Source organism: Rhyacophila brunnea, unplaced genomic scaffold (genome assembly GCF_057557595.1).
Source record: "Rhyacophila brunnea isolate RB1 unplaced genomic scaffold, BYU_Rbru_1.0 scaffold_14, whole genome shotgun sequence".
Lineage (NCBI taxonomy): Eukaryota > Metazoa > Arthropoda > Insecta > Trichoptera > Rhyacophilidae > Rhyacophila > Rhyacophila brunnea.
In genome coordinates, this window is record NW_028232796.1 from 5,054,029 (window position 1) to 5,068,056 (window position 14,028).

Sequence of the window (14,028 nt, forward strand, 5' to 3'; positions counted from 1 at the left end):
AATTAATAATGAAAATATATACTTACGATATATTTTTATTATTTATAGTACCTACTAGCGTCTAGACCAGCGATACTCAACCTGCGGCCCGAAACACATTTATTATCAGGAACATGAGTTTATTAATTGAGAACATTACTTTTGAGTTTTACTTTTTTCACTATTGTAATTTTTGACGAACAGATAGGTATGTATATTATTATCCTGTTTTAGTTTATAAATTTTAAAATCTCAAAAATGTTTTCTAAAAAAGGGGGGGTTTCATGATTTTTTTCGTCACCCCAGTAGTGATGCGGCCCGCGTTACTTTACAAATATAATATGTATTTGACCCGAAGAAAAAAAAGGTTGAGTATCATTGGTCTAGACTCTGGACTTTATCTCTAGACTAGAGTTTATTATGTATTATAGTAGATACACATATTTGTATTTTGAAAATAAGAAGACACAAATATCCGCATGTTGAGGCTCTTTGCGGGTCCTACCCAAATAATTTAGATTAGAGCAGAATTCAATTTTATTTATTATATTATTCGATTCCAAGTTCTCCTCTGATTGCCGACTCATCGATTGGAATGACAAAGTATAGCAAGAAAAACCGACAAAACACCCACAAGCGTATTGTATTGTGTTGCATTGCAGCTAAATACCGCAAAATCCAACGAATGTATAGGAATTCATTGGAAAAGAAATGAATACAGTGCTCAGATGTTGTCAATAATTACGTAGGTGCCTACACATTTAAAAAAAATATTTACGTGAATTGCACAAACAATCAGAATGTTTTAAAGCTCTGTAGAAATTGTATGTCACTTAGATTTTCAAAACATATTAATTGATTATAAAATCAGTTTGAATAAATAATAGACACTGTAACTGTATACGTTCACTAATACTCATGGCGATTAAAAAATACCAACAGCATTGAGCATGAGCGGGAAAATCACAGGTCGGCGGAAATGCCGAATAGTTTTTTTTCCTCTTCTAAATATATGTCGCGGTTGGTCACATTGTTTTCCCAACACAGATGATACGCACTGACGCAAATCATAGCTCTTGTCCTATTATAATAATGCAATAATATTTCAGGTTAATTTTTGCTTTGGTTTGTGTGTTTATACTTTATTCATTTTAATATTGTATCATTTTTTACATTCAGAATTCAGCAGACTCTTTCGATGACGCAGGATAGTTTCAAAAATGATAATAGGTAACATGACTTTTTGTTTTTCAGATTTGATTACTAAGAAATATGCTCAAATTCGATAACATATTCTTAAGTAGATACCTATGTATCTACATTATCCGATCAATAAACACAGTGAATGAATAGCCGATTAATTCTCAACAACGATACCTAAATTATATTTTAATTTGAAAAAAAAATACCTTATTAATAACCTTAATTATAGACAAGCAAAAGATAAATTTTATTTCAATTGCAACGTGACAACTGAAATAGCTAACTACCTACTACAAAACTAATTTACTAAATTGTAAGAACTTATTTAATATTATACTTTTTGGTAATATAAATAACATTTGAAGTACCTAGACTACTCCAAATAGGTACTGTAATAATGATTGACTATATTTTTATGTAATAAAAATATTTAAACGTATTTAATCATAATTGAACGTATGTATCTAAGATTTCTGCACCGTAATCTGACTGTCAACTTATTAGGCATTAGGAGTTGCAATAAGTCAAAAATTCTTCAATGATGGTGCTATCGCTCAAACTGGGCTTTCGTGAGTGACAGACAGGTATAGTATATTTATTTTATCTCACGAATTTCCACCCCACTCCGCCATATCGATAAGCAGTAACAAAGATCAGCAGAAGCCGCCTTAGTGAGATAAATACACGATTAGTAGCTTAGTCATCCACCGTATTATCCAGTTGGTAACTTTGTCTCATTTACCCACCTTTTCTGGCAATGTTGTCACAGACTTGTATAAAAACGCCACGTTTTCAAGTCGATATGACTGTGTAAATCTGATGTAAATAAATATAGACACCCGGTGTGTATGAATTCAATGTAACTACCTATGTGTATAATCAGTACTTATATGTAATGATAAATTATCATTTTGCTTAAAAATATACAATGTATATACCTACTTAGTACGCTTCTGCCATATCTATGGATAGGTGGAATCACGGAGTGAAGGGGAGAAATGACTATGCTTTCAGATTTCTCAACAGAATAGATAGTTGGTGATTTATATACCTATGTGCCTACATATAAAAAATATAAATACAATAAATCAGTTTGAGAATCATAATCACATTGATTTTTTTTTTTAATGTAGCGTTTCTAGGTTTTCTGGCGATTTTCGTTATCGATTGCGATAAGGAATGGATTAAATACCTCAATGTTTTATTATTACAACACAAAGAATTTCTCAGAATGAAATTGTCCATATTAGATTAACTTTAATAACGTAATCACGTGTACTTTCAGATAAGCGGGAAAAGTTCATTTCTGTGTTGAGAATTTTCGAAATATATAATAGGTTCTCTCATGGAGTGATTTTATCTATTTTCGTCAACGACAAACTTCAAATTACATGCCCACATTCAATATTATTATTTAATACTATCCACCTGTGCTGTTTATCCGATATTTATGTTGATACGCAAATATAGGATACGATACGGTTTATACCAGGTGTTTGTTGTTGTGATTGACTTTTTGCAGAAAACTATTGTCACGGACTCTACAAAATTCGCATGATAAATGAACAAAGAACGCATTGATATAGTTTTTCATTAGTACCCATAATTTTCTTATATTTTGAGATCATTAAACTGTGATCATTTAAACAAATTGTATGTATAACATTGTGTGTTTTGAGATTCTTTATTGACGTATATTTAAATTGGCAAACATCGCATTTATATTGAGTTTTACTAGTAGGTGTGTTAGCTATGAGAGTTTATCGCACTGATATGGGTTTCACTTTACCGTAAGTGTACTTTTATATATTTTTTCAAAGTATCTTATATAGTTAGGCAGACGAAGCCGTACCTACGTACCTAACCTATGCTAAATTTGGTTTTATTTGTCTTTCCACCAAGACTCAACAGGTAACGCAACATTAAATTGAATATATTATTATTCTGTATCATTCTATAACAAATTGGAGCAAGGAACCCGAACAGTAGTTTATAGCGTGTCATATTTTCATGAACAGTTTTGCCAACCTTAGTTTGTCGACAAACGAAGCTCTTATTCAGAAAAAAAGCAACCATCATTTTATCGTACGTGGTAAAATTCTCTTATGACTAACAATCCATCCATTCCGTTTTCCGGTATAATTTAAAATAAATTCTCTCCAGGAAGAAAAACGAGAACTTTTCACTCTCTTCTGACTAAAGAATGAATTACCTCCAAGAAAAAAACTGTCGTCTTTTCCACCCAAATCTTACGATCAATTATTTTGTCTCGTATGCAGGGCTCGAAATGGACCGGACCGCACCGAAGCGCCGTTCGGGTTCATAAAATTCCCAAAATTATCGCTCCGTCTCGTGGAAATATTAATTTGACCGCCTGAGCTAGATATGTCATATAATAAAAATCTAACACGTATTTTTATAAATAAATTAAATAACAATGTTAATATTTTCATCAAATTATCGAGCGCTCCGGTTCGTAAAATTTTCCATTTCGAGCACTGCTCGTATGTCGCTATTCCAATCGATTTTATCTATCTATATTTTATTTATCTACCCCATCTCCTCAAAATTAAAAAGTTGTAGAATTTCCACCAAACATATAAGTATTATAAGTAGTACATGAATGCGAAATTAGGTATGTATCGTATATTTGGCGTAGGTACTATATTTTTTTTTATATCGAACAGACAAACATAGCACCTACTATGTGGTAGTCACTGCAGAATAGCTCACGATGGAAGGAGATTGTTGGCAAAGCTTGTAAATTGTTCACTGATCACCATCCTCAGTAATGAGGCATAGGACACGAAGAGAGATCGTATGCGGACCAAAATTATAATACAAATACTACAATACCTAATTATTGTATGGTTGGTATCACTGGTACTGCCTAAAAATAGTCGTAAGTGTAATGCCCCCTTTACACGTGCATGGATTTACTGCTGACAGTTCAGAATTCAGAAGCTTCCGAACTTTTTTGATTGATGCATGCAATCTTACCAACTGTAGGATATTACATGTTTACAGTACATTTTCTTGTTATGGCCGCGATATATGCAGATGCACTATTGCTGACAGTAAATCTATGCACGTGTACGGGCGCTATAAATAAGTATAGGTATTTTATTCTGAGTTCCCTTGTATCTACTTATTTCCAAAATATTATTAGCAGGGTACACGACGGTTTGATCTTTTCATTTTTGTGGGATCGATAAAAAATAATATGCTCGCACTTTTCCATGTTACTTATAAACTCTGTAGCGTTTTTGTTAAAAACTTTATAAGTAGTTTGTTTCGATATTGAAAAAATGCAAATTTGCATACTAGGTGACCAGTGAAAATGCTAGATCTGGCGACAAAAATGCTATGTTGGCATCGCTGAACTCATGAATGAATAAACACATATTATATCATATAATATGAATGTATTTTATAGATTAGAGAACAAAGAAAGACCTTGGCAAATTAAAATTAATTGAATGGCTATGAAATATTTATAAAAAAAATAGAATTTCCTTGGACACATGCAAAAACAATGAAAAAATATAGACGCTAAAAAAATAACAGGATTGATCAGATTGTATAAATAATATGTATTTTAGTATAAACCTGTCTAAGCTTGAAATAGCATGGCAACATTAAAAAAATAGCTCGTGTCGGATAATGTGATAATAATAATGCAAATCCTCATTTAAAAATGGCAGACATCTAGAATTACGAGACAGAAATCTGAAACTTATACAGGCACTGATGATAACGACACTTTTATTGCATGTGCATTCAAGACAGCGTTTTTAATGTTTTCTTTTCGAAGTACAGAAGAACTACCGCGTTGTTTTATAATATTATATTGCATTGAATACATTAATTATTGAGTACTTTGGTTGCTATCGCTATGCAAATCCATTCGTAATTATAAAAAATGGAGTACCTACAATTTACATATTGTGACTCTTCCATAGGGTCGGTAAAATTTGGATTAAATTCATCTACAAATTTTTATTGATTAATAATACTTACAAAATAAAATTACACTGCTCGCAGTTTGTTATATGCCGAAAGAAATATAATTTGTCTTGTGTGATATTGTGATATTTTATCAATATTGTCAATTATCACTATTATATTATATTTTCAACTCAGGTTATTCCGTAGACGTAGAAACGCAGCGCTTGAAATCGAAAAGTTTACGAACCGGACGCTCGACAGTTTTCTGAAGATATTTGTATAGTTTGTATAGTAAAATAAGTTTGTTAGATTTTCCATTATATGGCCTATCTAGCTCAGACGTTCAAATTATTTTTTCCACGAGACGGAGCGATAATTTTACCGATTTCACGAACAGGAACGGCGCTCCGGTCATTTCGAGCCCTATAGTAACGTAATTCAATGTCACCCCAAGTTTTCACCATGTCCGCTAGAGGCGAATCCCGCAATGTAAATTAATACATGTTATAATATTCTAGTCAGAGGGCTAATATTGTTGGCCATTTCTCATTCTCTGCTTACTTAGGTGGTGGGAAGAAAGTGCTGACACCTATGAGTTGTTTCGAACTAGGTACCTGTGTTCCAAGTGTCCAGGAGTTTTTCGATTTGGATTGTATAATATGCTCAGCAATTTACAGTAGGTAACGATATGAATATATTTTTTCATAACGAAATAAATAACTTGTATAAATTTTATTTTTCATTAAATTAAATTAATTTCTTTTCTTAATCACTAATCAATCAGTAATCGACTCGGTACAAATTTATAAGACGGTTTTGTGTAGCTTTTTGTGCTCAAAAATAATAGTTTAAACTAAAAGAATATACCTATACTTACAATAAAATTTAATTAAAATAACTGATAATACTGACTATTTATATCGGCCAAATGGGTAGCCCATATAAAGCAAATTCTATCAGATAACAAACATTTTGTTGGTGTTATCGACCGTCTTAAATATTAAATTCACCTATCTAAGTGTATTTTATAATTTATTTTAATACATGATCGATCTACCCGCCACCGACACTTGATACGGTTTTTTATTAATGAATCATATAAATTTTATACTTATCTACTGAATAAATAAACTAAGTATGTACCTACTAAAAACCGCATCTTGATGGGTAGACACTAGCTTGATATTAATTATTTTATTATTATTGTCATTCCTTGTAAAAATTATACTTACCTATTATATTTAATTTGGAATTTTTCAAAGACGTCACAAAAGAATATACTTACACCTACAAGTTGACAACATTATGATAAATATGATAATAGTAGCTTTGCTCGACTTACCTGTTAAATCTTGCAAAAGGTAATTAAAATGAAGCTGTCGATAACGCAACAACCCTTTAAAATTAAAACGATAGCAAATTAATGGTTGTCAACTTTCTCTTTGTGTTAGGTATGGTTTTAGTTCTCGTAAGTTATAACTCGTGTTTACCGTCATCAGTCATCACAGTACTAAAATTATCGTGTTCCTACATAAATTTACACATTGAACGATGTTGTAAAATCTAGTTAGGTATAATGATTATTTTCCGACTGCCTTTCTACGAGGCATGCTTACTTTTCGCTCTCTTGAATCTCGTAGGTCTCTTCTGCTCTTGAAACACTTTTGCCTGTTATCACGAGGGATGGTTTTCAATCCTGGTGTCCTAATGAACTTGAATTTACTTGCGCCTGTCAATTACCTACGTGGTCGCAGCCATGATTTATTCTGGATCGGAACCGTTTCCTCGAGTCAAGTCTATCAGTCACCATTAGCGAGGAGTGCAAGACTAGTCAATGCGCTCCTCAAAGAGGTAGACATGTTCGGTGACGTGCTACGTATTTTGTATTCGAAATTATATTTATATTTATTATTATTATTCGTTATATTCTCTTCTTCTCTCTTGTGATGGTAATATTTGTTATAATGTAAATCTCTGAACGTCTTGAATTTAGATTTGTTATGTCCACAATGTTATGGTTCATAAATAAATAAATTGATACTTATTTCAAAAAAAAATGTTCGTCGTAGGTATTTAGGTATTATACAACAAAAAACTCTCCGATTCATAAACTTTTCTATTTAGAGCGTTGCCTACTAAGTTACAAATTAGAACTTAGTCTTAAACCAATGCCCAATAATAGTAAGCAATAATTATTTATTGTGTATCAAATAAGTAGATAATAATTGAGTAGGTATATTACTTCAACCAAAATTTAATTTAGTACAAAGCCAGATTTCGGTATGTGATAAAAAATCTAGTTTACTTTATTCAAGAACGTTTTTATTTAGATTATGAATAATTTTAATTGCAATATATCTTCGACGATTGGCGATTATAAGCTGTAACCAGAAGCAACCGGTTGCTCATTGACCATAGTAAAACAACAAAACATTGCGCAATAATAGTTATTTGTTGCCCTGGTTAAACTAATATTGCCTAGGTCCTAGGTTCAAAATACTGTCAGAATCTATGTGATTCAGACCACGTCGACGAATTCTCTCCCGCTCTTCACTATGTTAAGTACATATCTGCATCGCAGGTCAGGATTAAATGGAAAATTTCATCATTCAGTAGAAGTTATGCATTGTCATGCCTGAAAATTAGAACCATATAAATTCGTTTCTTGTTTTACAACAGTGTAGTATTAATCTTACAGGTAAAATCCTACAATGAACATCAGTTAAGTATATTATACATATACGGTGATCATAATATTTTCATACAAAATAACGGGAAAATCTGAAAGTTCACCAGATAAATTAACTGCATGGTAAAGAGTATTAATTATATCATATAGTCGGTGAATAAATCAAAGGATTTAAGAATGTAACATTCTTTATTGAGCGTACATTATTTGGTGATTCCCAGTTAATTGTAGGTATTTTATAAGTAATTAAAATAAAACGGACAAAGAAAAATGTTGAAGCTTTTCTAAATCTGCTTATTTATATATTGATGTCCGTGTAAAAATTTTGATTAAATTCGTATAGTTGAAAATGCGGATAATAATTATTATTATTCATGAACCGGCAGTATCCGCGGACCGGCGGTTGGAAAACACTGGTTTAGTCTACCAAGGCACATACCTACGTAACGCGTCATCGGTGATTCCAATTAGGGCGGAATAATATTCAACCAATATACGTATGCCCACGTTGGGCGAGCGGTAACGTGTCGGCCTAGAATGTGTATTTGAACCCATAGTATGAACCATAGATGTATTAAAAGTAGTATGATCCTATTACCTATGTTTAGCATGTATATAGGTAACATCCATTTCTCGTTAAAACAAATGAAAATATTATGGAACCTCCACCCTGTGGAGTCCAATATTTATATAAAATATGATCTTATTATCATCGAATATAGTAAAAAAAACTTTAGATATGATATACATAGTGATAAACCTACCACCACACATACCCACCTATGTAAGGTATCTTAATGACGAATTTGAAATGAATGTGGACACACCAGAAAAAAGCACTAAACTTTTTTCACGTACTACGTCCTTAGTTTTCAATTTTTGATAGGAACCATCTCCCCAGTAGTCATGGCCTGAGGGTATCACATGCAAAAATTGTGTTTTTGTTAAGTGTCTCCACATTCTGTCTGACTATATAAGAAAAATACCTGTTAAATGTTGATACGAATGGGATTTGAAGTCGCATTTTTGTCGCAATCCGGGCAGTGCTGATGCTGGTAAATATTATGTATCGTTAGTAATTTTAATTGAATTGTGATTAAAGCTCGAAGCAATGTTATATAGTTGTTATGGCAGATTATTATTTTGTGAAGCTTAATTTTATTGTAATCTTGTGAAGGTTGTGAATGTCATGAATGAGAGTTATTTTAGGTGAACTTTGTTTTGGAATGTCTGTAAAAATAGACTGCTTAACTGAGTCGCTAAAATCTTTACCGTTCTAAGTTGTCCTCATTGCTAATATTATTAGTTTATTATATGTTTCTTCTTCTTTAACAAAATACTAGGAGTATGTAGATCATATTGTGAACGTTTCGAATTCGTTCTTTGGAATATATAAACTTTATGTCGATTTAAAAATTATCCACAGAAATCACCAGAACTCAATATCATGTTTCTGAATTTAATTTTCAAATAGGTAGCTACCACTTTTTACCTACTGGTCGTATTCTTTCATCTTAGGTTTCAACTTTTAACACATAATGTAACATAATTCTCACCAACTTTTAACAATAAACGAATGACTAAAAACCAGGGAACTCAGAAATAATTCTGTGCTAAAAACCTAGTTATATTTTGTGACAGTTTCCTGTTACGGTTAAGCGCTTCCGAAAATATCGTGCAATGCGAACGGAAAAATTGCACGTTGCGAAACACAGCCTTCGAGCCGTACCGTGACGTCACGCCGTCACACATATTGATCGAGGCTACGTGGGTGTGCGAGGGTGTGGCGCCAAGGTGACCTGTGCGGAGGCCTGCTCGACTTCCGCCGCGCCGATTTCCCGCGCCCTCGCGCCCCCGCAGTTTCTGCGCCGCTGATTTACTATTTCTACCTCATACTGGTTTACAACTACTCTGCTAAAATGCAGGGCTGGCTATGTTTGCAGGTGTTTGTAGGTTATAACAGGGATGAATACAATGCACATGCATTTTATTATACTTAATAATATGATGGATTCTATTTTAGTGCCGTTCTCTATTCTATTCGAATAATTTACAATATTAATACCTATTATGTATGGCATAAATGCTGTAGCATTGTATTTAAGTATACCAATTGGGCTGACTAATTTTTAGATTACCTACAACTAAAATTATAGGTAGGTAAGTAACGTATTATTTTGAATAAGACAGTAGCTATCTAATATTAACGTATGCAAAAATATAAAATTTAGTCGTCGAATGTAGGTAGGTGGGCCTACGACAAATATTCTGTATACCTATAAAAGTGCGGCCACACCGGCAACAAGTCGCGCGACAACTCGTTAAATTTTACGATAATTATCATAATTGCTTAAGAAAATTTACTACTTATAATTATCATGCTTATCGTAAAATTTAACGAGTTGTCGCGCGACTTGTTTTCGGTGTGGACCCGGCATAATATGAACATAATGACGTGACTTATTTTACATCCACCACATCCGCGCGGATATGAATAAAAGTATCATAATATAACACATGAATGATATTATTATGTAGGTAGGTAGTTGTTATAATATTAAAATAATATGTTTAAAAAGGTACATACTATGGCTTAAAATTGTAAAAAACAAGATATTATTATCATAATGGCATTAATAAACTATTTTTTTTTATTCAACGAATAATTCACAATATTTAAGAATGTAATATTCTAAGTATTGAAAATACTTACATAATTTTGAAAACACTTCTGAAAAAATGTATTAAAACTTATAACCAATAGAAAAAAATTTTTTTTGAAAAAATTAAGTAATAATGGCTTTATTTTACAAAACTCACATCGCATGTCTATTGGTTATACTTACCGTTATTTGTTCTACAAACATCTGGAAAAAGCAAATAACTGGAACACTTCTTACAAACAAACAACATTATTATTATCATCTATAAATCTTGGATCTTTATCATCTAATAATGAGAATCGATGTGATATCAAGACACTTATATCTTTTATTTGCTTACTACTTATCTATTTTAGAAACATTAACATTGTGAAACTGTCATTGAGTTATAAACACAATATTCTTTTACTAAATACAAAATAAAACATAAATACGTAACTAACCATTGTGCCTGTGTGTGCTATATCATATCGTAATGTTATTATTTATTATTATTTAGTTATGTATATTTTAAAACCATTCACTGTGTCTATGTATCCTTGGTATGATGGATATTATATTCAATATTACGAACTTACTTATTCAACTGAAATCATTATTTTCCAAGTTGACAAACCACAATAATTATTATGCTACATAGCTATTACTATTATACTGCAGTACATAGAAACCAACTTAAAACATTCTTGAAATAGCCACCGGTTGCGTCAAAAGAAACTATCCTGTGGTATTTTTGAAACAGTTATTAAAGTTTTTCGGCGCTTTGTCGGGAATAAGCCAAACGTCAACCCTATACAAATGTATACCTACCGTCGAAACAACAACTTCCGACCGACGCCTGTACGTCAGAGCGTCGGTTCGCGAAGTCAGTGAATTTTCCGCGTTGAACCTGGAAAGTTGTGTGCGTTTTTACTCCGGGATTAAGGACCGCGATCATTTACTTGATAACATTACAAACTCGCGTTGATTTCAGGTTATCTTTTCGAGACAGTGTTTAATCTGTTACTACGGCCTTTTATATTAATATCGATATTATAATAATTATTGTTCGCTGTACTACAGCCTTTCGGCTTTTCCAGTCGAAGCATGCGTCAGGCGAGAGATGTCGTAAGTAGATTATTTTCAATAACAATAACATTGCGATTCACTGATTCTTAAAATTTATTTTTTATAAACTCGGTACTTATGATTTTATACATTATAATATAAAGTCCTAAATTCCTGAAGCCCTAAAATGTAACTTATTTATAAGGTTTGTTTTACTTAAACTAAGAAACCTTTCTATAATATAGGTAGGTAACGTGATAATATAATAATAACATGATAAGCCATTTTAGAATAGGTATCCACCTACCCAATAAATAGTATTGTTATATTGTTTTCAGGATTTTCATCATGCATTTTATTATTATTTTTCTGTGATGGTTTTATGATAATCTATTTTAATGATAAACTGAGTAGGTAATCACATATTTTACGGGTATTTAACTTAAATTAAGTATTTTTTTTAAAAAAACTAGTGCCATAAAGCAATTAGTATGGAATAGTAGTGTTTTACCTAACTAGTCTCTTTCGATGTGGTAAATACTTTCCCCGATACGATTCCTGAATGAATATTTTCTTAAATAGTATAACCACTAATAACCCCTCTTATTTATTGGTCAATGCCCATTGGCCATGTTGTTAAAATATCGCACACCAGTTCAACATAATGTTTTCGTATTGTATAGTCGATATTCATATTTCTCCAATAAACAATAGGTACTAACACTAAGTCTAACGTGGAAAAGGTTTGAACGTCTCAGTAATACGTCGCAATTACGAACGATGAGAAAATAATGATGAATGATGATAATAGGATTACCACATCTTATGCTTTCCAAACCAGAACACGTTAATATTTCGGACTTTCCTGCTATCAGGTTCAGGTGTGAGGCATGTATCTGTCCAATCGTCTATTCCTTCCATTTAATAGTTTTCCATCCAGATTCAAGCACTTCTTCGAATAAGTTATGTTATCACTTCATAATTCGACTTAAAGTTGGTACCTATTCAAATAGGCTCTTTGTTTTAAATTTTGAAGAGTTAATTGAGATGTGTACCTACCAAGTTTGAAACCGGGACAGAATGGTACACTGTCCTGGATTGCAAGGACAGATCCTCAGACCGGGACGTGTGATAAACTTAGTAATATGTAGGTACTGCTGATAACATAATTGTATTATCGTGTTAATATGGTACTGCATTCATTAATTACATGGTGGCACGTGTTTGATTTCAAATTATCGATTTTATAATGTGGTTACATTACTATCCTACTAAGTATACCTATTCGTAATTAAATCTTAATGTGAGTTGATAATGCAGTAGTTTCTAGTATCGTTTTACATTGTCATATAACATATACATATGTTACATATAACGATATAACTTATTACTCTTATCAGTCTAATCACTTATCAGGGTTGCGCCTGGAGCCAAATCTATTTTTGCCCTCTAATAGTCTAATACTCTAATATAATAATTTATATGGACGAAGTAAATCAATATTGAGTAGATAGATAACCAAATAAATAAATCAATAATTTTTACAGCATCCTCATTGTTCATATAATCAATTTGTGTACCTATAATCTTTAATTATAACCTATAATTTAATCATGCAGATATTCTATTGTGAAATGTTTTATCAATTGTCAAGCTGCAATGGCCGAAGATAATATATACATAAACTTCATTATGTAAATTGTACAAGAATTTAAAACATGTATAGAAAAAAAATCAGAATTAGAGAGATGGTTTTCAAAGAGTCAAAATTAAATTTAAATTTAGAGAGAACAGAATTTCAGTTTTAGTATTCAATATGAAATTGTCGAATATATTTAAGTTCTGAGTTTGAATTTAAAATTCACATTTTATAAAACCCATTTCTGAATATGATTTTTGAACACATTTTGCATTTTCTAAATTGCATAATATGGGGTACCTACCCATTTTTGTTGTTATTTGAGGTTTTCCCTTCTACCACCCACCACTATCCATCTACAGTAGCACAATAAAATAATGCCCAAGTTATGGGCATCTATAAAATCTTACTTGGCACTATCCTCATTATTCACTGAGATAACATTTTATTATATTACAAATTACAATACGTACATATGACTAATTATTAAATTTAATACCTACGTAATAGTGGAATAATTATAATTTCACTGAATCTCTCTGTTTATATTATATATTTATCTGTATTTGATAAAGCTCGCCACGTGAGCGAAACACTTACCATAAAATATTTTTATATGTGGTGAATACTAAGGGATTAATTAGTTTTATATTGTATTATCAATATCATGAACCGCTGCCAATCAGCTCAGTACATACGTTTGGAAATGTCTAAAATAAAGTACATTGTGGTACTTATTCTGAAGTATAATTGCGTATTAAAATAGCCACCTGGGTTTGAATAGTTTAGTCGATTTGTCTATATCTGAGGCCGTTTATTCACTACGAAATGACTATTTTACGGTTTGGAGGATATCTATG

The 14,028-nt window shown here is 31.8% G+C and overlaps 1 protein-coding gene across 2 annotated transcripts in view; it reads left to right on the forward strand.

Moving 5' to 3' along the window:
- Window positions 1-14,028, forward strand: part of Hex-A (Hexokinase A) — an 88,751-nt gene that overhangs the window by 22,624 nt on the left and 52,099 nt on the right. Inside the window, exon 1 of one of the 2 annotated variants that reach the window (XM_085941842.1) lies at window positions 11,351-11,589. The exons of the other annotated variant lie outside the window; for it this stretch is intronic. Coding sequence (XP_085797968.1) covers window positions 11,569-11,589 — 21 coding nt within the window. The 5' untranslated portion in view covers window positions 11,351-11,568. Of the gene's footprint in view, window positions 1-11,350; window positions 11,590-14,028 lie in introns of those variants that run through there. 2 annotated transcript variants of the gene reach the window in all.